The following is a 27,721-nucleotide window of genomic DNA, read 5'->3' as shown; positions in this document are numbered from 1 at the left end:
TGGCTCTGCACAACTCCTGACAGGAGGGGACAGCCGGGGGGGTCCAGCTCTGCTCCCAGGGAACAGGGACAGGAGAGGGAATGGCCTCAGGCTGGGCCAGGGGAGGCTCAGGGTGGACATCAGGAGGAATTTCTTCACAGAACAGGTTCTTCAACACTGGAACGAGCTGCCCAGGGAGCTGGTGGAGTCCCCATCCCTGGAGGTGTCCAAGGAACAACTCGTGGCACTCAGTGCTCTGGGGCTGGGTGACAAGGTGGGGATCAGGCCCAGGTTGGACCATCTGGGAGGTCTTCTCCAAACTAATCAATCCTGTGACCCTGTGGGTCCCCTCAGAGAGTGGCCAAGGCTGTACCCCAGCAGGGATGGACCCTACTGTGCCCACTTGCCATACAAACCCCAGGGGCAAATCCTCCATGGGGGCCCAAGGGGGGACACAGCTCCTGCAGCCCTCCCCAGCAGGAACCAGCTCCTCCTGCTGCTTACAGCCCACACCAAAACTCACCAGCACAGAGGAGGCTTTCAGAGTGCTGAATGAAAAGAACACCGAGACAAGCCAGGTAAAGCAGGAGTGTTTCAATTATATTTTACTCTTCATTAGATTGTTCATTTGAATGTTTGTATTACAAAATTAGCTGCCATGGCCCACAACTGGATGGGACTTCAGGAAAGCTGTCCACTTACTCAAAAGAGCACAAACTAGTATTTCCTTTCAAAGAACTCTGTGAAACAATAACAGATTAATCTTTAAAGCTAAATAGTGCTAAAATTTCACATAATCTACATTAGTTTTGGTTTTAAATAATTTTACCAACCATTATAAAATTAATGTATTTGCATGTATCAGGTTACAGACATTTGCATTTCAATCAGGGTGAAGCATCCCATGCTGGAACAAGGAGTTTAAGCAATTGCTGTTTCAACAGCAGCTAATTCTTATTGCCTCAGAACCAAGTTTCCATGAAGTATTGAACAAAAAAATGCAGGACATTGTTTCCCCACAAAACTGTTAAAAGTCTGTTACAAGCAACAATAAAATGCCTTCTGGACAGGAAGCATTTATAAAATGCAGAGCTCTCCCAGCGAAGTGCTTGCACAGGGCATTCACTTCATTCTTCCCATTTAGATTCAAAACCCTGAAGAGATCACTGACCAGATGAAGAGGACCAATATCCTCTGAAACGTTTCACTGGCTTGGGGAGATCAGGAATTGCAGGTACTCCACTAGATCTGGCTCCTGGCTGAAGTGAGCTGGGCAGCAGCTGCTGAGATCAGGAGAGAAGGGGTTGAGGCAAACTTGAACTTTTAAAAATACTGAAGGAAAGCTGGCTGAACTGTTAACTCACCATGCACTCACTCCTGAAGGAACACTGTGCTGACATAACAAGATTCCAAACACACAAGTAGGAAACTGTCCATGGATTCCAGTCCCTTGGTTCTAACCATCTCTATGTTTTACACACAAGCCAGTCATGCCCACAGGTGACTTAATACTGCATCAGGCCTTTGTTTTTTATTAAAAAAAAATGAAGATTAAAAAATCTTCTACTTCTATTAGAACTTCTATTCTACTGGGCTTAAATCCCTGAAGAATCCATACTGTGTATGGAAGGCTCTAAGAGTTGTGCCTTGATGCAAATAAATGCACACAGTAAATGTTTATTGTGCAGTTTGCCTCCCCCTAAGTTTTTCCCCTTTCCCCCTTTCCCTCACAATAACTAAAACCAAAGTTTAAAACCAAAGCATGAATATGTTACCAGCACACGTGGACAGGTTTACAATCTTCTGTTTTTAAAGAACAAATGACAAAAAGCATTCAAGAATATTGCAATTTTTTTTTTTTAACAGACAAGTAGCAAAACTTTGTACCACCTGGAACAGAACTGCCGGGACAAAGCTCTCCACACATTTTGCTGTAATACTTAAATAAGTAACACCAATGCAAGAACTTTTCTCTTAATGGTTACTAGTGTTCAAGGAATCAGAGGATGATGGAGTTACGTAGGTCTTTGTACCCTGTGAATTACAGTTCCACAGGTGCCACCAAGACACTTCTCACAGCACAGTCACATGGCTTTCACTTTGATTTGCTTCATCTTCATCTGCTTCTTCTCAAGCTTCTTCTGCTCACGCCGCAGAGCAGCTTCCTGTAGGCAAGGACAGGGATCTGAATCAACACAGGTGATCTCTTCAAGGACCAAGCAGAACCTTTCAGAACCAAACAACAAAGCCCTCCAGCACCGGGTTCACAGCTCACCGGGAGCCTTCGTGCATTTCAGAAAGGAGCAGCAAAGAGAAATCAAAGCTGCCACTGCTACCAGCCCTCCAGGCAGCCCTGGAGATCTCCCAGGAGGGATGTGCCAGCAGCCTGGACAAAGGTGAATGTGCCCTCACCTCCAGCCGCCGCTGTTTCTCGGGATCCTCTTCGTTCATGATTCGCTCCTTCTCTGCCCGTTTCTTCTCCTCCCGGCGGGACTGGGCTGCCTCCTGTCTCTGCACGTGAGTCAGCTTGAGGAAGTTCTCTTCCACCCGAGCCCTGTTCTTGTCAGCTTTTTGTTTACCCTTGGCACAGAGAAAAGCAAACGCAGTTTGTAACGGATTTCCCCACGAGCAGGATGCAGGATCTCTACCAGTCATACAGAAACAGAAGGATCCAGCGGATCCATAAGGGCCCAGTGGTAATGGTTCCAATTTCACACAATGTCAGAAGACAGAAAACCAGGCACTACTTACTTCTCTGTTCAGCCTGAACTTCTTTGCTTTGTCAATGGAGTAGATAACCATGCTCATCAGAGGCAGCAAAGACTCCATGTCCTTTGGGGAAGTGTTGCCTGAACCAGGCACTGAAATAAAGAGTTCCTTGTTCATTCACACAGACTGGCAGTACTCATCTGTTTGCTGTGATGCTCTTCCCTTATGGCTCACACTGTTCATGAAATAAAGATGCTCTTATCCTGCTCTTTAGGAAGCTTCATTAGAGCTATAGGCTTCATTTGAAGATCTATTCTTTTCTAGAATTCTCTCAACAGGCCGCTTTTATTTCAAACCAGGGTAAACCAACTGAGCCTGTGCAAGTTCAAACTGCAAGGCTTGTGGTTTAAAAACAAACCACCCTGAGAGAGAGGAGTGTGAGCTGAGGTCAATAACAGCAAGACTGAGTGTCCTGTTATCATGACAATAAGGTGCTCAGTCCCCAGTGTATTGCTACCTTCCGTTTATCAACCCATGATCCTGCTAAATGCACTGAAGTCACTCATCACACATTATCTTCCACAGGTGACAGATTGTGAGCATGTGACTTACCCAAATTTAGCCACACACTCCCCCAGACACACACACACAGACAACAGAGCCCTTACCATTAAATGTAAACAAAAGTGTCTTTTTAGTTTCGGGCAGTTTTGTAAGCTGGCCCTCCCTGGAGGAAAGAAACAAGTGTTTGAAAAAAGTGAAGCAAAATACAAAGTAACTACCATTGGTCTGAAAAACCATCAAGAATCAAAAGACACTTGGAGAGTACTTGAATAAAATAAACATTAAACGCCTGGCTATAACCCAAAGTTAAGTTTCAAACTAATCAGATTCCAGAAGTGTTTTACCCAAAAGCCTGCAGAGAAAAACCATGTGTGAAAACATACAGCACCAGCCCCTCTAAATGTCAAGAGGGCATGCAAGCACTTAAGAAGGCCTGTATATTTTGAATTAGATTCAGCTTCACACACCCCTTGTTGTTTATACCACTAAAGATCTCTAAATATTTTAGGAGAACAAAATATTTTCTCAAGAGTTTAAGTATTCATTGCCCCAAATCCCACAGTATTCTGATGTGAAAATCTCAGGCCTACATTTCACAGATCCTCAACAACTGTAGTACAAGGTATACACATAAGCTGTCTTATATTTAAGTCAAAATATGTTCATTCATTTATATGCCTGTGAGCATAATACACAGGCATGTGCAAAAACCTACATGGACATTCAGGTAAGACACATCACCCACCACTTGGCAATTCTGAAGCAGCCCCTGACAGCACCTCTGGACTAGGAGGCTCAGGGAAAAGCAGAGCTGCTGCTGAGGCACAGTGACAATCAGCCTTTATACGTACTCTTGCATAAGTTTTGGACCGGAGAACTGGTCCGAGAATTGGACAGAGTCAATCTTGTCAGCGTAGTGTGTGAGGAAATGGATCATCTGAAAGAGAAATGGGGGTTAGTTCTTCCCAACACCAATCCAGCTGCAGCCTACCCATGCCACAGGGGTTTGCCAGTTCCCTGCCCATGGCAGGGGGCTAGGACCGGATGATTTTTATGGTCCCTTCCAACCAAAACCATTCTGTGTATCACTCAGGAAATTGCTGTGCCCAGCTTGCCACAGTGACACTGATAAAGACATGAATTTTCCCCTTTTAACTTTTTTTAGAACATACAAGTTCTAAATGAACATACAAGTTGTAAATGCCAGGATTACCAAGGAGTATTTGTATTAATTCATTCAAATTTACCTTAGCGTCCATCATTCCCTCTGTGACCTCTCCCATCTCTGACAAGATGGCCAGTGAATCTGGAAGCCCATATTTTGCACCAGACTTCGGTTTATCACTGCAGAACTCACTCTGTTTGAAAGAGAACAATGCAAAAGAAAAATAAACACAGGCCTGTAAGTATCTTATCAGACTGAACTGTTCTGGAACAGAGGGACCTCTAAAAGTACCTGAAAAGAAATAATAAAAAATACACTCACTCACTCATCCTGGCTGGGGACATTTCAAACAAAGTAAAGCACACAGCATCAATAGTCTTTAAGCTAGTATTTTCCTTCAGAAGTTAGCATTTTAAGGAAGAAGATAAAACAATTCTAATGCATACATACTGGAGTGTTCAAAGTGGATGAAGGCATTTTGCTTACATTGTTTGATAACAGAACAAAAACTGGCATCCTACCAACCACACATCATGCTATTACTTGAGAGAAAAGATTTTTTTAACATTACTTGTTATCACTGGATTCTTTGCAAGCTCTGCAATTCTTTTCACGGCTTGAACATATGGAAAATTTTAATTTCAGATCATGTAAAAACTGATGACTTAAACCTAAATTTTCCACATCACATATCACTAATTAGGTTTACTTTTCAATCCTTGAAGATATCTTTTGTGCAAATGAAATGAGGTGAAGTGACACTCATGTTTGCTGACAAAAATCTGCAGCCTCTCTTAAACCAACTATACCCCAAGAGAAAGGTGTAAGCTGCTTCCCACTGCCTCTTTCCCTGCAGGTCTGATGGAGGGAGCATTTCTGATGGTTGATTCCATTTGACTTTTACCTGTAAATGGAAATATTTTTTCCACACAAATTCCACAGGTTTTCAGCTGTTCCCAAGAAAACAATTAATATGCAGATTAGATTCTTATATGCTATAATTTATCAACGTGCTTGTACATACCAGGTCCTGCATCTCTTTCTGAAGTCTCACCAGTGCTTTTCTGGTTCCAACAGCAAACACATACGTGTCCATATCTTCATCATTCATTGTCACTTTTATTTGCTGTGAAACAGAATGTTATTAGCCCTGGTCAGATTTCAATGTTTGTCTGATACTTTGATTCCTAAGAAAAAGGACTATGCAAAGACAGACACAGCTAAGAAAAAGGTGGATGATTTAAAGCTTTTCAGTATGTCTTAAAGCTTTTTAATTAGACTGAGCACACCAATCAGTATCATGCTGTAATGACAGTGACTAGAACAGCAGAGTTGTAAAAATAATTTGCAATTAAATATTATGATGTAAGTAAATACAATTACAGATGTATGGGAAGAGTGTTCACAGTGCACACAGTCACTGTTCTTCCAAATGTAACCTCTCTTAGCACTTATGCTCTCTAAGAGCAAGTTGGAAGGCAAAAGGTAACATTAAGAATATAACATCCAGACCAACATAGAGGTTAACCAGTCCTATTCAGGCAGAGTGAACAGACAGATGAACAATCACTAAGTATTTCAGACTGAAAAAACCACTTTTTATCAATATGACCTCTTGAATCATGACAGACTCACAAAACCACTTGAATGATAAAATCCACACATAAAACAACTTCCAGTCATCAGCAGTTTGCATTTCACAGGCAGGAAAGAAATACAAACAATTCTTTGAGGTTGTTTCAATAGTTACTGAACTGGAAGATATGGAATACTACAGAAATCACCTGGAACAATTAAAAGCAGCAGAGCAGAACTGAAGGAATGCAACAGTTTATCAGAGCTAATCTGAAGGGCTGAGTACGCACCACTTGGTCTGACGCCGGCCTCATCATGCGTGCCAGGACATTCAGCAGGTCCTGCCTCTTGAGAAACTAAAAACACAAGGTGGTAAACACAGAAAACAGCTGAACAGACAACACTAAAAAACTCCTTCCTAAGATCTAACCTGAGTTTTCCCTGTGTGACCAATAGAGCTCAAAAGCAGGCCCACTTTCTGCACTGCAGGAGTTTCTCAGGGCTTTGTTCCCTCAGGTCAGAACATAAACTGTGGAACTGTTCCAGCCCAGGTCCAGGGCTTCGTATTTGTCTTTGCTGTACTTCCTTGGGATTCCTGCTGGTCCATTTATCCCTCTAAGTGGCAAATGGGCTCTTCAGCCTACAGTGACCTCTGTTCACACTACACCTCTGGTTTTTATACTCTTCCTGCAAGCACTTCCTCTTTGGTGCCAACTTTAGGAGGCAGAATACAGGTCTGTACAGACCTTCAGATGACCAGTTTTAACTCGTGTGTGTACTCAGAACTCTGTGTCTGAATGTGAGCACAAATCCCATGCCATAGGATTCCATGTTGCCCACACAGGAATGGAAAAGCCTCTAGAACCTGACAACTGGTGACACGTAAACAGCACCACAAACTCCCTCATTCTTACCTTTAACTGGATGAGCATTCCTTCACAGCACACCCTTCCAGAGCACCACAAGTTATATATGTGTTCATTTTCTTGATTTAGTTTCCCAGTGCTTGTAGCTTCTTTATTAGTGCCATCATCCCCTGGGGAAAACCACAGTGAAAGAACCTCAATCTAAACTCGCAAACTGAGACACCATAGTTCAACAGAAGGCTCACAATACCACAGTACAGAGAAGGATTCTCTACAGCCTTAATGCCAGACTAAACCCAGCTTTATTCAAATAAAACCAGATCCTTCTCATTATGGAACTCACCAACAAGAGCAAAGTTACTTTCTAGCAGCTCCCTGTGAGTGTTGAACCAAGCATGAGCCAGGCGGTTGTTTTTGTTCTTCCCAATGATGTAGTTCATGATGTAAGCCAGAAGACCTGTCACCATCAGGATCTCCATGTAATAACTCTCCCAGCTGTTTTGAAGGTGAGCAGGGACCTAAGGGAACAGAAGCTGTGATTTACATATTGAACACGTGGATTTTATACACACAAAAATTTGGGAAATACAGAGTAGTGGAGAAGTTCCATCCCCAACACAGCAATAAGCTCCAGAAAGGCAACAGGAGAGAGCTAAGCCTACATAAAGCACTTGGCTTACTGGGGCACAGTAATCATACAGGAAACAACTGATAAGAGTATTCCCAAAATACCTGCTTAACAGAAAAAAAGTACTCACTTCCAAGTGAGCCTGGGCTAGCACGCATCCCTCAGAGTAAACAGTCTGAGCTTGATACCCTGCTCATCACAACATTATCTGATCATCATGCAACTTCTTTGCAAATCCAAACACCCAATGCCCAGGAACATTCTCAGGATGCCAGCAAGAGCTACAGAGTGCATGGGGCAGCAGGGAAGCCTTGCTGACCTTGCCACCTCAGAGGGTAATTAGCCATTCTGATATCACTGTACCACCCCTGTGTCATAAAAGTACCCAAATGTTAATTTTCACTGCCAAGTTCAGCTATAGTACCTAAAAAGAGATCTCAGGGGTAATGAAAAGGTAGACCTTGAGCACCTGATTATTCTGTAAAAGATTATTTTGGGAGGCAAAAAGGTGATGCAGGGTGGGCAGAGAGATTGGCTTCAAAAATCAACCGAGCTGACAAGTTCTAATCTGACACTTAAGCCACAGACAAGCTAAAAAAAACACATTGTGTTCATTGTTTAGTACCCCAGTGACATTCCTGGCAATCTGTCTTAAGAAAATAAGTGATGAAACTCCAAATAGACACTGGATCAACAGTTATACCTACATTAACTATTGTTATGGGGTCTTTATTTTTGCTATGAGAAGCATCTGGTTTCTCTTCATACCCTTCAAACTCCTCATCATCATATGGCTCACTCTCGGTGTCACCTTCCTAAAGGATGAAATCACAAACAGCATGAAAATCCAAAGCCCAGCAAGTAAAATCCAAAAAGAGAAAGAAAGGTGCAGAGACACTATTAGGAAACACTATTGAGGAAGGAGGCAAGGCCTTACCTGTGTGTCTGCATCATCAAAGTCTTCCTGATTTTCATCCTGACCTTCAAGCTCTACAGTGGCTTCTTCTTCATCATCTTCTGTAGTGATGATCCTCTGAGGAGACTCTGTGACTGTATCTTCACTCACATCTTCAAATTCAGCAAAGTCATTATCATCATATTCCATAATGTCATCTCCATCCTCAAATTCATCATACTTTGCCAAAGAAAAGCTCCATGGGATGAACAGGACAGCGATAAAAATATATAAATTCTTCATTTTCACTGGAAAAAAAAAATTAAATCAATCATTGCAAAAAGTCCTCATCAATTCTGTTACATCACACCTCCAGTAACCCCCAACCCACAGTGCAAAATTTGAAAACACTACGAGTCAGACCAGAGAAAGAAATAAACCCCTGCCTGATCTTGCCATCTTCTCTATAAAGAAGACTACTGGTACAAGAACAAAATAACTCTGAAGGAGAGGTTCTGCACTCTGTTCCTTGTGGCAGCAGCAAATTCACATCTGGCCACGCTGTTGAAATGAGCTGAGATGGAAAGCAGGGATGTTCTGCTACACAACTGACTCTCCAAAAGCATCTCCCAGCCAGCTCTGCCAGCTCACTTCCAAGACCACATTCTGTGTCTACAGTTGTTATTAATTAGCAATTAGAAACAGTCAAAGCATTGAATGTGTAACAGCAGCAGTAAATCTTAAAATGCACTTGATTCATTTAACAGCAATGCTCTGAGAGCCTCTGCTAGTCCAAGAGTGCTCATCTGTGATTTTCTAGGCTGCACACTCAAAACTAAGTTCCCACAGTGTCCCATCATGATTTCTGCACAGAGACAAAGACCTTTTGCTGGCAGTTGTGCCAAAAAAAAGGAAGAGGGCAGGTATTGCTTCCCAGAACAAAGGAGTAAACTGGGGCTCAGGAGCCCAGAGCTCTCCCCACATCAGCCAGAACTCTGCAGAGTTTTCAGTTCCCCTTGTTTTGCCCTCAGCTTCCTGTCTCTCTGCTTGAGTTCCAAACAGTCCCAACCTCCCCTTCAGGTTGGAGCACCTTCTCCAAGGTCCAAAAAAGGCAGCAACAACCCCTCAGCTGCACTTCACAACCAGGCACAGAGGATCAGCTGCATCAGGCTCTGCTGTCAGGCTCATTTTACTCCCTCCAGCAACCAGATCCGAGTGGGAACCTGAATGTTAATCAGAGTGTTCTCTCACAAACTTAGAATAGAAATAATTTGTTTCTAAATTTGACCAGCATTCCTCTGAGTGCCTTGTGCAGGGAACCCTGTTATGAATGACAAGGACGACTGAAATAAACACCTTTGTCAAACACTCCTCACTCCAGCAAAAACCCGCACAGAACATGGTCACAGAACCTTAATTAGGATGGAAAGTTCAGCAAGGCCCAGGAATTTGGAACATTGTGAGGGAATGTCACAATTTTATGTGAATTTCAGCAGAAAAAAAAACCCGAAAATATTATTTCAATAGGACAGAATTTACACGCTGTTGAAAATGACAGGACAACAGAGTCACCTGCTCAACCAATCTCTAACATTTCACATTAGGAATTCCAAAACTATTTGAGCACATCCCCCTTCAGAAGACCCGACAACTCCAAATAGCTTAATGCAAAATAAGCTTCTGCAGCCAATTCGAAGAATACAGTTGAACCAGAGGTGGGTGAAGCTGGAGCAACCCCTTAGGTCAGAAATCTGTCAGAATGGCTTCCAAGTTCCAATTCCAGGAAGCAGAACATCCTCGGCAGGCCCTCCACGACCCACAAACCACCGGCTTTCCCTTGCCAGAGGAACCGATTCATTCTCCAATTCCACACCGGCTGCCCAGACCCCACTAGCAAGAGAAACTACTTCCAACAACCCGAAGGCAAACACTGCTGCTGCTGCCTGTGCTGCACATTCACCAGCTCGGGCTTGCTCGGTAGATGTCGAGCCTAGAGCCGAGCTCGGTGGCAGATTTTGGAGAAGCGCCCGTCCGCAGCCTGTCGGGCCCTGACCGTGACCCCCGCCCGCAGCGGGGACACCACCCTAGGTGTTCGTTATCCCGCCGCTCCAGGGACGCTCCCAGCTCCTTCCCGGAACACGAGTCAAGGTTAACAAGATAAAATCAGCGACCTGCCGCCCCCGGCCCCGCCGCCAGCCCCTCCCGCCCCGTGGGGCGCAGCACAGGCCGCGTACGCCCGGTGCCCTCGGCGCCAGGCTGCCCCTCCCGGGGGAGCCTGCCGGTACCGAGCTCCCCGGAGGGAGCGGGCCCCGCCCGGCAGCCCTGGGGAGGTGGGAGTGGGGATGTCCCGTCCGGAGGGGCCGCGGGGGCCGGAGCAGCGTTACCTGAGTCACGGGCCCGGCCCCCGCCCTCCGCTCCGCGCCCGCCGTACCGGGGCGCCTGCGCACGGCGGGCCCCGCCGCATGTGCGGGGGTGCGCGGATACACACGCGTGGGGGGGGGGGGGGGCGAGCCCAGCCCTGCAGCGCGGGAACCACCCGAGAACCACCGGGAAAGCAGCGCGGTCCCGGGCCCGCCGCTGACGTTACCGTCTCTCGGTTTCGCTCCCGGGGTCCCGCTCCCGCCTTTGCCCGGTCCCACCGCCCTCACTCTCCGCTGCTTCACCGGCAGGCGGTGCGCGTGCGCCCGGGCACGCGCGGCCGCCGCGCGTCACTCACGCACAGTGCGTGGGCACGTCGGTGCGTCCGTCCCCACCCCCCGCCCCGGTAACCGGGGAAGTGGCGGCGGCGGCGGCTGCGGGTGAGTGCGGGGGGCTGAGGGAGGCGAGCGGGGCAGGGCAGGCCACGGCGGCGGATCTTCCCTCGCCGGCCTCTGGGGCCTTTCGCGGGCGATACCCGCCCTAGCCGCGGCCTGGAGCGGGCGCGGGCAGCCCGGGCCTGCCCCGCACAAAGGGCCCGCCCCGCATCGCGGTTCCGCGGGCGGGAAGGGCCCCGAGCAGGGCCCGGTGTGCCGGGACAGCGCCTGCCCGCGGCTTCTGTGCCCCCGGCCGCGCTCCTGCCGTGCCCTGAGGAGGGCGGTCCCGGCGGGCGGGGGTCCCTCCGCCCTTCCCCCGTGGAACGGGAGCGGCCGGGGCGCATCGCGGCCGTGCCCGCGGATCTCGGGCGCCGCAGGCGGGCTCCGTGTCCGTCCCGCGAGTTCCCTCCCGCGGAACGGCGGCCACAGGGCAGAGAAGCCCTCGGGGTTTTCCTGCTGTCTCTGCGTCCTGTGGGAACCTCTCCGTGTTCCTCGCTGCTGGCGAGTGGGCGAACTGACCGTGTTTTGTACTTTTGCTGCTGTATGGCAATAAAAAACTCGCCCTCCTTATTTTTTGAGGTAGAGGAAGGGGGGAAAAGGTGGATAAGTACAATGAGGGAGAATTCTTACAATCAGATTTTAACTTAACAGTTTTCAAGCATTCCCACTGTGCTGTGACAGCAAAAATGTGGTTCCACCTCTCATCCCTCTGTTGTACTTTTTGATCTCCCAGTACTACAGATCCGCAGGTGTAAAAGCTATAGGGTGTCAGGACAAGAGGAAAACAGGACTCCATGATCAGCTGCTGCCACAGAGAGCTGAACAGCAGAGTTTCCCCCAAAACCTACTACTGAGCTTTGGTCTTGACTCGAGATTTATTGAGCAAGCCCCAAGTTGGTAAATGTTCAGCACAGGGACCAGCTGCACTATTTACCTTCAGATTGTTTTGAAGTTGTTTTTTTTGCCAGTGAGTTCTGATCTCATTGAAGATTCTCAGTGTGAGGATTTGTTTAATAAGACTTGTAGCCTTTGGACAGTCAGTTATAATGCCTTGGAAAGCAGTGGCTGTCTTGCTCTCTTTCCTGTCTCACAGGTATGATTTGCTTGACCATGCAGGTAACTGAATTACTCAAGAATGGAAACTGTAAATATCAATATATCAGTTCAGTCATCATCTTAGAAAATCAAGTTCTGGGCAGACACTGTTATGTGGAATGTTTAAAATATTGTTTGAAAAACAGAGATGGAGATTATATACATGGCTGAAGGTGGTTTGAGAGGCAAAGGGAGCTGGCTTTTGGCACAGATGTGCCTGGGCTCACACAGGGCCTTGTGCTGCTCTGGGCCCATTTCTCTGGAGGTTGCAGGAGTGAGGTCTTGACAAGCCATGAAACACTTACAGATGGGACAATGTGGACATGCAAAATATGCACTGAGCTGCCTTTTCATCTCTTGTTCCTCCTGGTGTTCAAAGTTCTGGCCTTGGGTTTGTTTGTCTTAGACTGCAAACAGGACAGGTAACATCTTAAATGTGTTTAAGTAATCCTTGGAGGACATGACCTGTTCTGGAAGACAACCACTTCGTTTTTATTCTTCTTTAGAATTGTGGGTACGTTCATACTACTGACAAAAAACCAGAGCCCCATCCTCTTTGGGAAACAGATTAAACTCTTGTCCCTCAAAGTTCCACAAGTCCCTGTGTCAAGACTGCAGTGATCAACTAACAAGAAAAATCATGCCAATTACCTCTAACTGCCTGAATCAGAAAGAGCATTAATTTGTCTTTTCTTGTTTCAACAGCTACATCGGGGACATCATGAATTGGAATAAGGGTGGACCTGGTACAAAGAGAGGCTTTGGGTTTGGTGGCTTTGCCATAACACCTGGCAAGAAAGAGGAGCCCAAGCTGTCTCAGCAGTCCCACAGTGCTTTTGGCACCGCCGGCTCCTCGGCTGCATTTGCGAAATCGGGGCCTCCTCAGCTGCCTTCCTTCTACAAAATTGGGTCAAAGAGAGCCAATTTTGATGAGGAGAATGCGTGAGTGCAGTCACTTCTTGTGTTTATGTAGCTCTAGATTTTAATGGTTTTATGTTTCTGAGGTTGGGGGAATATCTGTGACATTTATTTAAATAAATATGGAATAATATACTTAGAAGACTCTGAGATGCTACAGTAGCCTGCAGGAGCTTTCCTCCTCCAGCTTTCCCCTCTCAAGAACATATTTTATTCACTCTGTGGTCTTCTCAAAGTTGGAGCCAAGTAGGATAAATTTGGGTGTCTTTTGCACAGGAAAATATTGGTCTCCACAGTTCTTTACTAACCCTTCTCTTGGCTGCATAAATGTATAAATAAGGCAGAGAAAGTTTGGATTACTCGCCTGGAGAATTTTGGGGCTGACCTATTTGTGGCCTTCCAGTACCTAAGGGGAGCCTACAAGAAAGATGAAGAGAAACTCAATTTTATGATATCTCTTTGCCCTGCCATCACTTTGAATTTTAACATGAATGATTGTAAATAAATAAATCTCAACATCTTCTCTTGTCCATGTGGGTACCTTGACTCAACCAGAAACCATGAAAGACAGCACAGTGCTGTAAACCATGTGCTGACTGGGCTGTTGTTGATTTTTATTTTCAGGTACTTTGAGGATGAAGAGGAAGATTCCAGCAATGTGGAATTGCCCTACATTCCTGCAGAGAATTCCCCCACTCGGCAGCAGTTCCATTCCAAATCAGCAGACTCTGACAGTGATGATGATCCTCTGGAGGCATTCATGGCTGAAGTGGAGGCAAGAGCCAGCTTGGGGAATGTTTATTCATTGCTTTGGCTGTGCCTATGTGCAGTCAGGGGCAGCAAATGTCACTCAGGGCTTTGGCAGCTGCAGTTAAAATGCCACTTAACTTTGTGGTTTATGTAGGATGGTGTTAGTTAGACCTCAAAAATGGATTAGATAGAGAGTGGATGAGACTTAGAGTAATTTGACTGTTTAACTGCTTTGAGGATGTTAGAACAATACAACATAGAGCTCTGCTTGTTTCTAAATATCAAACTAAGGTTTTCTGTGTTTTTCACTACCTAAATAGAAATTCTTTGTATTTATGATGAGCTGATTTTTAGCTACAGTTCTGTTATTAGTTGGATTCAGGAGGAATATGGGCAATTTATTTTTTCAATGGCACTGTCACAAGCTTAGAGTAATATATTAATTCAAAGGTGCTAGTAGGAGAATTTATTTAGCATAATCAGATATGGAACAAGACAAATATTAGTTCAAGAAGTGTTGTCCCTGTGACATAATGGTTTAATTATTCAAGAACATTTTTCCCTTCCATGTTTTACCATCTTGGTCTTTTTAACATGTGACAACTTTATGACCTGCTAGGATCAAGCTGCTCGAGACATGAAGAGACTTGAAGATAAAGACAAGGAAAAAAAGAACGTTAAGTAAGTTCTCTTTTATCATTCCCATGCCTGCCTGTGTCTTGTGTGGTGCTCACAGAATTCCAGTGCATTTTGTTGATGATGGTTGTTCATTAGGCAGTGTAGTATATACCTAATAAACATAATTAACCTGTGCATGAGGTGCTGTGGGTAAAGATTTGTGCTGTAAGAATGGGATAACAGGGAAGAACCCATGGCAGCATCCCATGGCAAACTGCAGCAATTCTGAGAGTTATCCCCTGCCAGAAGCCTTTCTAGGTCACAGAAATCGGGGCAACGTGTTGTACTCCTGCCACTTTCCAGAGCAGCCTGGATAGTTTTTCTGCTTCCCACACCCTTGGAGAGATCAGAATGGTTTAGCTTAGAATTGCATTTTTGTGAGCAAAATAAGTCAGTGCTGCTGTACCTGGACTACTGGAGACTCTTCTAAGCTTGGACTAGGTGTTAGACATTAAAGCAGATAGATTAGGGGATTACATTTGGAGTTTAAAACTGTTTATATTCGTGCAGCTTATCTCTTCTGACTAAGGAAAATAATTATGCTGTTGATTCTTGATAGAAATGTCAGATATGTTGGTAGAATTTGCATTGCATGGGGTTGATCAGATTATACATGGTCCTGACACAGAACACCGGATCCAAATCACCACCTGGGGAAGTTCTGAACTGGATTTGCACTTCCTGGCTCATATTCCTCTTCAGTTATGGGACTTCTGTAGCATCAAGAGCTTAGACCAGGATGATCTTTGATGTGGCTTCTGCTGGGAAGATGGAATCCTAATCTTTCAGTCTCAGTACTAAAGAGAAGTCTTTGCAGGGTCACTGCTATGGTTGGCACCAGCTATGAAAACTCCATGGGTTGGGAATATAAATGTTGCCCTGTTGATAGTGTTGTGTCTTCCACGAAATCTGGAGCTCAGCACTAATCAAATGAAACTATTGAGCTGAGTCTGTGGAACACTTGCAGGGAAGTTTTTTCTCCGCTTGTTTTTCCAGGGGTATTCGAGATGACATTGAAGAGGAAGATGACCAAGTGAGTTCCTATGCAGTCTTTCTATCTTCTTTTTTGTTGTTTTGTATTTTTTAACTTTCCCTCTCCAAACACCTAACTACTTGGGACAAACAAAATTCCAGTGTCATTCACAGTATGTGGACAATCCAGCAGGAAGCTGTAGTGGTTACCCTGCTCTCTGCCCTTCCAGGTGTTTTAAGAAGAGTATTAGGCAATTGCATTCACTGATGAAGATTTCTTTCAGTCAGTTTGAACTTCAGTTTCCTGTACAGATTGTCAGTGTCTGAGGATCTTACACCTTGCAATTAGCACAATCAGCTCCAGCAGACACCAGGGAGAGGCTGTTGGACTGTGGAAGGTCCTCACAGTGAAATGTGGGGTCTGTTCAGGGCAAGAATCAGGCGTTTTGATCCCTGTTTTCAGAGGAGCTCCAGTTCTCATTGAGCTTTAGAACTATCACTGTAGCAGAAATAATAAAGAGAAAATACTTAATTTCAAAATGTATCTTCCTACTGAGCTGTAGTTACTAACACTTGTGTACTTGCATTAGTGCAGAGCTTGGCAGGGTTGTCTGGCCTTGGGGGCCTCTGCTTTCAGTGTGGTGGGTGTAGCTGTGCCAGAGTTGGAGCAGGAGTGACTTTATGTCTGGGGGTAGCTGCTGTTCAAGTGTATTGTGGGCATAGCTCTGTGACCAAGGAATAATTGGCCAGAAAAATGAAAAATCAGATGACTATATATGTATATTTGTAATTGAGCCTTGCTTTACAAATCTGATCTTAAATATTTAAGTCAAGCAAGACTGGTGTTTTCTCTATGAGGAAGTTTCACACTGGTGTGCCAGTGAGACTCTGAGAGACACAAACATCTTTGTGAGCTGTGAGGATGGCATGTGACAGGGTGGCAGTGTCTTAACTCAGGCTTGTCTTGAAGGACTCTTCTGAAATATTTTCTTTCACATTTGTTGTTGACTCTCTCAATGAAAAATAGGTATCTCTTCATTTCCTGAAGTCTAGTTAGGGAAAGTAAAGAAACTCTCTTTAGCATAGCATTTTTTAAAAAATCAATATCATATGCTTAGTAACAATGTGTTTTCTGGTTAGAAACCTACAGTGTTTTGTGCTTTCTTCCTGTGGAAATAAGAATAGATCCTACTGTTGGTAAACATAACAAGACTTGGTAGAAGGAGTTGTTAAACAGACACAAGAGAAGTTTGGCTTTTAGGAGCATTTTGTTGTGTAGCTGACACTGGAGTTGTTTTCTTCATTTATACTTCTTGTCCTTCAGGATGTGTCTGCTGGTGATTATTAGAAGAATCAGTTCTAGTGAAAGTAGTTACCTTTTTCCTCAGTGGTGGGTGTGAAAGCAAACAGCCACTTAGCACATACATCACATCACCAAACAGGAGTGCTTTTGCATCCTATTGGATGTGAGTTTGCTGATCTGTTTTGCTGCAGGAGGCGTATTTTCGCTACATGGCAGAGAACCCCACTGCTGGTGTGGTGCAGGAGGAGGAGGAGGATAACCTGGAGTATGACAGTGATGGGAATCCAATTGCACCATCCAAAAAAATCATTGATCCTCTTCCACCTATTGACCATTCAGAGGTAGGAGGGACTTCTGTTCTCTTTTGTTCTGTTTGAAAAGCAGGTGCTGAGGAGGCCTCTGTAATATTTCAGTGCTTTCTTATAAATATCCTTGAAATGGCTTCATTTAAGCAAATGTTCTGGCAGACAATTAAGAACTTTAGCTAAAAAAAAAAAGAATCTTACATCTGGACTAAGTGAGTAATGAATTAATTACATTGCAGATTGAATATCCACCATTTGAGAAAAATTTCTATGATGAGCATGAGGAGATCACCAGCCTGACCCCGCAGCAAGTGGTGGAGTTACGGCATAAGCTGAATCTCCGGGTAAGCTGGGCACAAACTGCTCTCCCAGCAGCTTTGAACTCCCTTTCAGCTTTGGAATATCTTAGTTTAAATGAAGATTTTCACTGGGAACTCCAGCTTTTGAATCCAGTCCTCTCAGACACCTGCAGTGATGTTGATTTCTTGGAGGTCTCCTGTGGATTTGTGAAAGTGGGCAGTGAGGAATGCTACTTGGACTAAAGACCTCCAAAGCTAGGAGTTAATTCCTGCATCTCTTTCCAGTTTTAGTTCTTTGCCATTTCTGACATGTTTGTGGGGTGAGCTTCTGTGAAGGGAATTATTTGGGGTAGAACACCAGTTAAGCACAAGGAGGTAAAAACAATATTTAGTAGCTCATGGTGATTGCCAGATAATTAAATTTCTATACCTGAAAGTCTTATTTACACAACACATCTGGAATTTGTACCCAGTTAAATTTAACGTCCACTGAAAAAGTATAATTATTTTTCAGAGAAAGAGAGACCCTTTTTTTTGTTTTGTTTTGTTTTGTTTTTTTTTAACAGATTGCTCTTTGTTTTTCTCTCACTGTTCATGAACAAAGAACTTTTTCTCTTTCCAAGGTCTCCGGGGCTGCTCCTCCAAGGCCTGGCAGTAGTTTTGCTCATTTTGGATTTGATGAGCAACTTATGCATCAGATTAGGAAATCTGAGTATACCCAACCCACTCCAATACAGTGTCAGGTGAGTGTTGTTACTTCTCAAACTTGTAAAGAGAACAAAAATAACACATGCAAAGCTCCCTCATCGAAAATAACACATGCAAAGCTCCCTCATCCACATGAGGAGACAAATGCAATTCTAGTTGCCTGCAGAGTGCATTTTGAAAAATGGCTTTGGTATTTTTTAAATAGAAAGAAAATGCAAAGAAAAATGGCTTTGGTTTTTTTTTAAATAGAAGTTTGGCCACTTTTTATCTTGTTGAATGACCACTGAAAATATATCCACATTCCTTTTTCATTGTTTTTTTTGGTGGACAAACAACTTTCAAGTGATGTCTCTTGCCTAGAGAAATGTATGAAAAGTTTAGGGGATTTTTTGAGCTGGGCTTTCCTCGTTACCTGAGTTTTCCTGTACTCTACTGTACTAGACTGGGCATAATGTGGGCTTAGAATCTCCTTGTTTTTAGGGTGTTCCAGTGGCACTAAGTGGCAGAGACATGATTGGGATAGCCAAGACTGGAAGTGGGAAAACAGCTGCTTTCATCTGGCCAATGCTGATCCACATCATGGATCAGAAGGAGCTTGAGCCAGGGGATGGTCCCATCGCAGTGATCGTCTGCCCGACCAGGGAGCTCTGCCAGCAGGTAGGTCTGTAGCATCCCTGGATGTACCAGCCAGCCTGCTTGGAGAAGGAGGCAAAATTCTTGGCAGAAATGATCAGATAACATCAGGAAAGTATTTGAAAAAATTGCTTTGTGCATGAGTAGCCTGGGTCCAGCTCACAGCTCTTTCTTACCGTTGTTTTCTCGAAGAATCATGACTAACCTAAAATTTTAAATTTTTGCACCATGCTCCTATATTATTTTTAGGTATAAGAATGCTGGTATGCATTGTGACAAATTCTATGTGCAAAAGGATAGAGCCTGCAGGTTAAATTATTGCTGGATGCCTAAGTAGGTTTCTCAAGTTACTGGAAACTCTCCACATGTGTCGAAGTATTCACCCCTGAGGAGTTTGGAATCATTCATTGAGTTAGTAGCTGAAGAGTGCATTTCAGGCTCCATGCTGCATTTCCAGGGTAGGTGTGTTGTCTCAGAGGTGTCTGATGTGAGCTGTGCTGTGTCACCCTCAGATCCACTCCGAGTGCAAGCGCTTTGGCAAGGCCTACAACCTGCGCTCCGTGGCCGTGTACGGAGGAGGGAGCATGTGGGAGCAAGCCAAGGCCCTGCAGGAGGGGGCAGAGATCGTGGTCTGCACACCAGTAAGTACCTGTGGGCACCAAAACCAGAGTTTTGCACTGTTCAGCTTGAAAAAAAGTTGTAAGAATCTGTTCCTATGACGTGAATATTGACAATTCTAGACTGAAGCCTTGAGATGTTTTCTGTTGTAAGTCTCTGGTAAGTCAGGATGCAAAGTTAGGTGGTTGTATATATTAACATGTTTTTAAAGGTGCTTTAAAAACTTGGAGTTTTTTCTTACCAGGGTCGTTTGATTGATCATGTGAAAAAGAAAGCTACAAACCTGCAGAGAGTCACTTACCTCGTGTTTGATGAAGCTGACAGAATGTTTGATATGGGGTTTGGTACGTATTGAACCAAAGTCACTCTTTTGGAAAGCAGTGGTGCCCAGTCCCAGCTTAGGGGGGGGTCTGTAAAATTAAATAGTGAGTGAGAAGCACTCATTCTTTCTGTGATTATATATTAAATAAAACAACAAAACTGCATTTTGACTTAATATTTCTAAACAATGAGTTTAGAGGGTTGATGAGAGCATTTCTTCTCCTTTGCAGAATACCAGGTCAGATCAATCGCAAGCCACGTACGTCCTGACAGACAGAGTGAGTAAACAGTGAGTCTGGAGCAGGGCTTGGATTCCCAGTTCTGGACACAATCACACCAGGAGATTTGTGCCAAAGTCCACTGGTGTTATTCTGAGCGTGGGCTGTTGGGAGGGCATGTGGGCATTCAGCTCTTCTCTCTGTAATCCCTCCACCAACTGCACTCAGAGCAAAGATGATTAGCTGAATTCATGTTCATATGCCTTGAAATTCAGTGTTCTGAGGTGCCATGAGAGAAAGTTAACAGCAGAGCCCTGTTTTATCAATATTTCAGATGCTATGAAATGTGTTTCCACTTTGTGGTATTCTAACAGTGGTTGGTAATTTCCATTAGAACCCATAAAACCTCAGCTTCAGTTCACTGACACTCAGGAATCCAGCTCCTCCTTCACAACATCTGTGCAGTGTTTTTACAGTTCTGAAAGGAAGTTTCTACTTCAAGGCATTTGAAGCCTGTTTCTCTTCCAGCCCTCTTGTTCAGTGCCACGTTCCGTAAGAAGATTGAGAAATTGGCTCGGGACATTCTGATCGACCCAATTCGGGTTGTGCAAGGAGACATTGGAGAGGTAATCCCATAATGCTTGAGACACTCAGAACAAATTTAAGTTAAACTTCAAGAATCATCATCTGTAGTTAGTTTGAAATAATTTGTGCTTAGCAAAAATAGAAAGTTTTAGAAATAGTGGGTTTCTATTTTTATCTTGTTGACCTTTCCACCGTGGTGGTTTATTTTTGTTATTAGGCTGAATCAATGGTTGTATCTCTCAGTTTTATCTCAAAAGCATAAACAAAGCCATTGCAACTTCTGCAGTGAAGAATTTGAAAGTTAAAATCTCTGTCCTATGGTTTCCATGGGAATGTTGATGCTGGACTTGCTTGACAGTGACAGCTGAACTATCAGCAGGCTGGGATCTGGTAGGAAGCTGATGAAGTGGGCAGATGTAAACTTGCTGGGAAGAAACTTTGCTAATAATATATTGAAACTGCTGAGAAATTTCATCAAGATGCCTTGAGAACATCTTTGTTGCATCCAGTTCTCTGTATTTTTTGGTTTTTTACATCAGGTCTCTTTATAACAAAAAAAAAATTACTTCCTGAAGCCCTTTTTTTCTGGGAAAAATTTTCCTTGATTTTGCTTAAGAAAAGCACCAGCTTTCACAGCTCAGTCACAGGGCCTCTATTCATTGATCTAAACTATTCCTGTATAATGGGAGCATCATCCTTGTAATATTAAAATGTGTCAAAATTAAATCTGTCAGAGAAAACTTGCAAGTAGTGCTGTAAGCTGCACTGCACTGTACTCTGTAATGCAGGATGTGTGGGAAATCTGTGCATTGCTCCCACCTCCCTGACTCTGAGGACATTTCTGCCCTTAGGCAAATGAAGATGTCACTCAGATTGTGGAGATTTTTCCCTCTGGGCCCAGCAAGTGGAACTGGCTGACGCGGCGCCTCGTGGAGTTCACGTCCTCCGGGAGCGTCCTCCTCTTCGTCACCAAGAAAGCCAACGCAGAGGAACTGGCCAATAACCTCAAGCAGGAGGATCATAACCTGGGGCTGCTCCATGGGGACATGGACCAGAGTGAGAGGAATAAAGTCATTTCAGAATTTAAGAAGAAGGGGATCCCCATCCTGGTAGCTACTGATGTGGCAGGTATGTGACCACCTGGAAGGCAGCTCAGACAAGCTGTGGGTATCAGCAAAGGCAAGCATGTTTCAGGGGAAGGCAACCAGGTTGGCTTCTGCACCTGCAGGACACTGTGGTCCAGGTGCTTTTCAGAACCTTGGAATATCCTGAGCTGGAAGGGACCCACAGGGGTCATGGAACCCAACTCCTGGCCCTGCACAGACACCCCCAAGAGTCTCACTCTGTGCCTTGGCAGTACATGGCATTGGCAAGGGAGGTTATTTTTAGTCTCTTAATGATGCCTAAATTACAGCCTGACATTTTTTAACATACAGAAAGAAAAGCTGTGTCTTAAGGAAGTGCTTGCTGTTCATTCATCAGCTGACATTCCTTTTGCCTGCAGGACCAGAGCAGGGTGATACCCTGGTACCAGAGGCATTGCTCTGAGTTAATTGGGATAATGACACTTCCCACCACGTTGTTCTTTCTTCCAGCTCGAGGGTTGGACATCCCTTCCATCAAGACTGTCATCAACTACGACGTAGCTCGGGACATCGACACGCACACGCACCGGATCGGCCGCACCGGCCGCGCGGGGGAGAAGGGAGTGGCCTACACCCTGCTGACCCCCAAGGACAGCAACTTCGCTGGTGACCTCGTCAGGAACCTGGAGGGTGCCAACCAGCACGTCTCCAAAGAGCTGCTGGATTTGGCAATGCAGGTATGAACCAGCAAAACTTGAGGTGAGGGAATTTCGCTTCAGATTCAGCATAAAATCAGCCAGCTCATATTGCTGGCTCCATCATGTGTTAGCAGTGACCTTTTGGGGATCTGCCCTGGTTTAAAGTAGGTTTCCTAGTGGTTTTAATGGCCTTTGAAAGAATCCATGAAGATTTTGTAACACAGTATGTGATCTATTTTGGGGCCAGGCACTGCCCAGGAAATTAGGAGCTGTAATCTGCTGATGCCAGCAGAGCATTCCAGTGTCTCATTACAGTCAGATTTATAGCAGGCACCTGGGAGATGCAGCTTAGATGAAAGCTAAACGAGAAAACAATTACAGGGACATTCCCTCTGTGAAAGGGTTGTTGCTTGATCATTCCACCTGCTTGGCAGTGCTTTCTGGCAGGTTTGCTATATATAGGCATGACAGGTAGCTGCAGCAATCGTGTCTGTGCCACTGAACTTATCATCTCTTTACTTTCTTGTCTTTTGCTGCCTGTATAGCTGCAAGAGAGCCCAGGCTTTTTGGCAACTCCCAGATTCAGAGATGGATTAGCAGGCCTGTGGACACATTAGCAAGTAGCTTGGACAGCAGCTGCCAAAAGTAAATTTTCTGACAAAGGCAGCATTTTCTGAAGGGATGGAATTAGTGAGAGCTCCCCAGACTGCCTTGAGAGGAGCATGTAGGAAGCCAACTGACTTATTCACATTTGGAGAGACTGTAGGGCATAAAAAGAGGTGCAGCCAGGTATTATTTAAATATCTGGAAACAGCAGGTCTGGTTGGGCTGACATTCCCTGGCCAGTGCTTGGAACAGAAAGTTTTGCTGACAGACCCTCCTTTCTCCTTAGCCAAGCACTGGGCTAAGTCAGTGAAACCAAAGTATGAGCAAGAGCAGAGCTCCCAAGTGATGGCATTGGAAACTCTGTTTATTCCTGGGTTTATTAGAATGCAAACCCCCAAAACCTTAACCTGAAGGAGAGTTGAAGGTGTAAAATTAGTTTTCATAGAAGACATTTTTAACTCAAAGCATCCGTCCCTCATGGCACAACTGCCTACAGCAGCTGTGTGGTTAAATGGAAAACAGTATTTACATTTCTCTTTTAAAATGCTCAGTATCCCTTTTTTCTCAGCCTCATTACATGCATTTATGAAACTTTTTATTCCCTGTGTTGAGAAGCACTTGTCCCTCTCTTACAGAACCCGTGGTTCCGGAAATCCCGATTTAAAGGAGGGAAGGGCAAGAAGCTGAATATTGGTGGTGGTGGCTTGGGATACCGTGAACGCCCTGGGCTGGGCTCAGAAAATGCTGTAAGTAGAGATGCTGAAGAGGTTCACAGATTCTTGGAACTTTTCCACTTAGTATTGATTACTCTTTAATTTAAAAAGTCTTGCTACTGGATTACAGTGTCTGCTTTAGAAGTTCTCATAGCTCAGCATCTTTCAGAGTTAGGATCATATATCTCAAGTGAAAGTCTGTGCTGTTCTTCTCTTGTTAAGAGCTGCTTTTTTAGAGCTAGAGTGATCCAGCAGGTTTAGAGATTCCTCATAAAATAGACTGTTGCTGTAAAATAAATGCTAATAAATTACTTCAAAATTTCCAGTCTGACTCTTGTCAGAAAAAAAATGGAGCAAACTGTTCCCCTGCTCAGGGCTCTCCAGAAGTCTGTCATCCTTAGTGGATGTATTTCCTGAGTGCAGGGAGAGGATAGATGTGAGCAGTGGTTGAACTGAGTGTGTCTGTGTGGGATAAACCTCTGCAGTTGCCCTTTGTGTTTTTGCACAGGACCGTGGAAACAACAACAGTGTGATGAGCAACTATGAGGCCTACAAGCCATCCACAGGGGCCATGGGGGACAGGCTGACAGCAATGAAAGCAGCTTTCCAGGTTGGTTCCCTGCTTGGACTCCTTTTCTCCCCTGAAAATGCAGCAGCCCTGTTATTTCAGGGAAGTTGAGGGTGGTGGTTGTGCTGTGTCACTTGCAGCACTCTCAGCATGGCAGTCCCAAGTGGTGGAATTGGGTGCAGGCTGGACTGAACACATTTGCACAAATTTTCCAAACTTACTTTGTTTTCTGCTGCCTCTTTGCTCTTTTTTCTTTCTGGATTCTGCACCTGGGCTTGATTCTGTGGAGGTTTCTTTGCAACAGCAGTGTAATTGCAGTCAAAATGGGAAACAGGGGCTCTTTCTCTTCAGTGTAAAAATTAACCCCACAATGTAAGAATTCCCTTGTTGGTGTTGTCTGGTAGGAGGTGTCTGTTACTAACTGTGTCCATAAGCACAGCAGGAACGTAATCACTCCAAGACTGACTTGCTCTAGGAATTCTGTTGCCCCAGAATCCAAGGTGGGCTTGTGAACTCACAATGACTCCATGTTCTGTGGGGCAGCACAGAACCAAACCTGCTCTCTCTTGTCTCTCCCTTTCCTGCAGTCCCAGTACAAGAGTCACTTTGTTGCTGCAAGTTTAAATAACCAAAAGACTGGGAGCTCTGCCGCTGGTGCCAGCGGCTGGACCAGCGCCGGGAGCCTGAACTCCGTCCCGACGAGCTCAGCGCAGCAGAACGCCGCCAATCCCGAGAGCCCCATCGCGGCCACGGCGGCGGCCAAGGGAGTGCCAGGCTTCACCAGCACGGGCAGCCTGAGCAGCGTGCCCCCCTTCCCCAGCGCCGGAGCGCAGGGCTTCAACAATGCCAGCGCCAACAGCCGCGAGGGCGGCGGCGGCGGCAGAGAACGGTACAACGACAGCCGGAACAGCCGGCACGGCGAGGCCCCGCGGCGCCCGGAGAGCGGCGGTGGCCGAGGGGAGGGCGGCGGCGGTGGCCGAGGGGAGGGCGGCGGCGGTGGCCGAGGGGAGGGCGGCGGTGGCCGAGGGGAGGGCGGCGGTGGCCGAGGGGAGGGCGGCGGCGGTGGCCGAGGGGAGGGCGGCGGCGGTGGCCGAGGGGAGGGCGGCGGTGGCCGAGGGGAGGGCGGCGGTGGCCGAGGGGAGGGCGGCGGCGGCGGCCGAGGGGAGGGCGGCGGCGGCCGAGGGGAGGGCGGTGGTGGCCGCTTCAACGAGGGCCAGCGCTTCAACGATGGCCAACGCTTCAACAACGATGGCCAACGCTTCAACGATGGCCCACGTTTCACTGAGGGCCAGCGCTTCAATGATGGTCAACGCTTTAACGAGGGCCAGCGCTTCAATGATGGTCAGCGTTTCAATGATGGTCAACGCTTTAACGAGGGCCAGCGCTTCAGCGAGGGCCAGCGTTTCAATGATAGTCAACGCTTTAACGAGGGTCAGCGCTTTAACGAGGGCCAGCGTTTCAATGATGGTCAGCGCTTTAACGAGGGCCAGCGCTTCAGCGAGGGCCAGCGCTTTAACGAGGGTCAGCGCTTTAACGAGGGCCAGCGTTTCAATGATGGTCAGCGTTTCACCGAGGGCCAGCGCTACGATGGCCAACGTTACAACGATGGCCAACGTTACACCGAGGGCCAGCGCCACAGCGAAGGTGGTGGCCGGCACGGTGACCCCTCCCGGCACAGCGACGGCCGCCACGGCGACGTCCATCGCCACAGCGAGGGCCGGCACTTCACCGACCTGCCCGGCGGCAACCGCAACAACGGCGACAGCAGGAACAGCGAGAGCAGGAATGGAGAGAACAGGAAGGAGGCCAACAGCCGAGACAAGACAGATGGTTTTGCTGTCCCAGAGCCCCCAAAACGCAAGAAGAGCCGGTGGGACAGTTAAAAGCTGGGGGTTCACAGCCTGGAATCTCTGCAGGTAGTGTTGTCATTTTCCAGAGGATTTCTTGGGGTTGTTGGTAACTGGTTGTTGAGCAGCTGGGGCAGGAGAAGGAAACCATGAGAGCCCCCATGCGAGTTCATCTGCGGACAGATTCACCTGAACGAAGTGCACACAACACTTAGTGAAAGAAATCATTTTGATAAAGCTCCCTGGGTTCTGCTTTGAAACATTCAGTGCTCGAGTGACTCTGCTGGATTTAAACAGATCTTCTTGACAAAAAGAAGCTGTTCCACATCCTTGGAACATTAATAAACTTGTCCATAGAAGTATAAATTAGTCTTTTCTTAACCAGCGTTCATATTTACAAACCAGTCCAGTCCACCTAGAGATGCTCAGGACCTGCCTGTTAGACATTAATCTTGCAGCAGTTTGGTCAGTATGGTGAGTTCTTCCTCCATCTCCTTTTCACATATTCTCCCCAGATAATTTGGTCTCCAGGTTACCTCTCCCCCCATCAACTAAGAATATATCAATTTGCTTTGCTGAAGGTGGGGCAGAGCAAGTTGGTTTCATTGTTATGGGGTTGGGGTTTTTTTTTTGATTTTTTATTTTGGTGTGTGTGGAGCTGTTCCAGGGATCCTTCTCCATCCAGCAAACCACAAATTCACTTGTAGTGGAGGTTGGACTCCCTGGCTTGTTTTTAATTCCAATCCCATTGCCCAGATATTTTTTTTCTTTTGAAGAACCTTCTGTTTTCTAATATCCTTCATTCTGGTGGAAGCCTGCATAGCAAACCTGTGTCTCTGCTGTGCCTATGCACCCTCTGTTCTGAGAGGATTGAGTGCTTTCTTCAAATTAAAAACAAAAAAGGGAAGACAATGTAGATAGACCACAACAATCAGAGGCTGGAGCCCCCCAGGAAGTGTGGCTAAAGGAAGAAGATTCAGAAATTCAGGGATCTGTTGCTCAGAAGCCTTTAGGGAGAACTCAAAAAACAATTAATGAAAAGAAACAGCTCAAATTTGGCCTTGTTTTGGACACGTGTAGTAAATCTGTAAAATCTTGCTTGCCCATTTTTAACTCATTGTGTGTATTCCCATTTTTTAACTACTTTTTTTTTTTTTTTTTTTTGCCACAAGGTAGGGAAGAACTTTTCAGTTGGGACATGTCAGCACCCACCGCTGGCTCGTTTCCACTGGAAGATGTACCAGAAGCTGTCAGGGTTTTGTGACATTGTGATGTTTTCTTTATCAGCTGTGCATTTACTTTCTGCTTGCTCTAGTAAATGTTTTATTACTGGTACAAAAATATGCAGCATGTGCTTTTTATTCTCCTCTTCCTTTGGCTGCCCTGATGTGCAAAGGGAGAACTGACAGTCTGGAGATCTGACTGTGTCTGTCTCAGCAGAAGTTGTGGATTGTAGTTGGTAAAATACTTCCTGTGGTTTTTCTTAGTATCTTTCGCCCCAAAATGTTTCACAAACCCTGTTTTAACTTCAAGGTCTGCTGGGAAATAGATTTTCCTCTGCTTTATAAGAGGAAAGGATACAGCCCAGGACATGTGATTCATTTCCCCCAGCTTTTTGTGGGGTCATG

General features: G+C 45.6%; 2 protein-coding genes across 3 annotated transcripts; one reads left to right on the top strand and one right to left on the bottom strand.

Moving 5' to 3' along the window:
* Positions 1 to 558: 558 nt before the first annotated feature.
* On the bottom strand, positions 559 to 11,104 carry CCDC47 (coiled-coil domain containing 47). Of its 2 annotated transcripts, none has more exons than XM_050985498.1 (13): positions 10,969 to 11,104; positions 8,424 to 8,689; positions 8,194 to 8,301; positions 7,202 to 7,376; positions 6,907 to 7,028; positions 6,283 to 6,348; positions 5,442 to 5,543; positions 4,500 to 4,610; positions 4,104 to 4,189; positions 3,357 to 3,415; positions 2,731 to 2,840; positions 2,392 to 2,559; positions 559 to 2,144 (listed from the first exon to the last, which is right to left on the bottom strand). In XM_050985498.1, exons 2-13 carry the CDS (start codon positions 8,682 to 8,684, stop codon positions 2,064 to 2,066), a joined length of 1,449 nt encoding a protein of 482 aa, XP_050841455.1. In that variant the 5' UTR covers positions 8,685 to 8,689; positions 10,969 to 11,104; the 3' UTR covers positions 559 to 2,063. The 2 variants fall into 2 exon arrangements, with proteins under 2 accessions (XP_050841455.1, XP_050841456.1); XM_050985499.1 differs by lacking the exon at positions 10,969 to 11,104 and adding an exon at positions 10,766 to 10,897.
* On the top strand, positions 11,078 to 27,436 carry DDX42 (DEAD-box helicase 42). Its single transcript, XM_050985504.1, has 19 exons — positions 11,078 to 11,179; positions 12,974 to 13,210; positions 13,811 to 13,961; positions 14,556 to 14,617; positions 15,611 to 15,647; positions 17,081 to 17,230; positions 17,434 to 17,538; positions 18,117 to 18,236; positions 18,682 to 18,858; positions 19,347 to 19,475; positions 19,697 to 19,796; positions 20,004 to 20,051; positions 20,520 to 20,617; positions 21,428 to 21,704; positions 22,172 to 22,398; positions 23,601 to 23,711; positions 24,187 to 24,288; positions 24,834 to 25,216; positions 25,841 to 27,436. Exons 2-19 carry the CDS (start codon positions 12,990 to 12,992, stop codon positions 26,127 to 26,129), a joined length of 2,787 nt encoding a protein of 928 aa, XP_050841461.1. The 5' UTR covers positions 11,078 to 11,179; positions 12,974 to 12,989; the 3' UTR covers positions 26,130 to 27,436.
* Positions 27,437 to 27,721: the final 285 nt, after the last annotated feature.

Source organism: Serinus canaria, chromosome 27 (assembly GCF_022539315.1).
Source record: "Serinus canaria isolate serCan28SL12 chromosome 27, serCan2020, whole genome shotgun sequence".
NCBI classification, from domain to species: Eukaryota; Metazoa; Chordata; class Aves; order Passeriformes; family Fringillidae; genus Serinus; species Serinus canaria.
This window is presented reverse-complemented; position numbering and strand designations above follow the sequence as displayed.

What these genes read in the sequence shown, in the direction of transcription:
- CCDC47 (XM_050985498.1), bottom strand. Translation starts at nt 8,684, where the DNA reads ATGAAGAATTTATATATTTTTATCGCTGTCCTGTTCATCCCATGGAGC. An exon ending in GAATGCTCATCCAGTTAAAG is followed by an intron (nt 6,349 to 6,906) that starts GTAAGAATGAGG and finishes TTGTGTTTTTAG; the next exon opens with TTTCTCAAGAGGCAGGACCT. An exon ending in AGAAACAGCGGCGGCTGGAG is followed by an intron (nt 2,145 to 2,391) that starts GTGAGGGCACAT and finishes CCTTGCCTACAG; the next exon opens with GAAGCTGCTCTGCGGCGTGA.
- DDX42 (XM_050985504.1), top strand. Translation starts at nt 12,990, where the DNA reads ATGAATTGGAATAAGGGTGGACCTGGTACAAAGAGAGGCTTTGGGTTT. An exon ending in CACCTATTGACCATTCAGAG is followed by an intron (nt 17,231 to 17,433) that starts GTAGGAGGGACT and finishes ATTACATTGCAG; the next exon opens with ATTGAATATCCACCATTTGA. An exon ending in GGTAGCTACTGATGTGGCAG is followed by an intron (nt 21,705 to 22,171) that starts GTATGTGACCAC and finishes TCTTTCTTCCAG; the next exon opens with CTCGAGGGTTGGACATCCCT.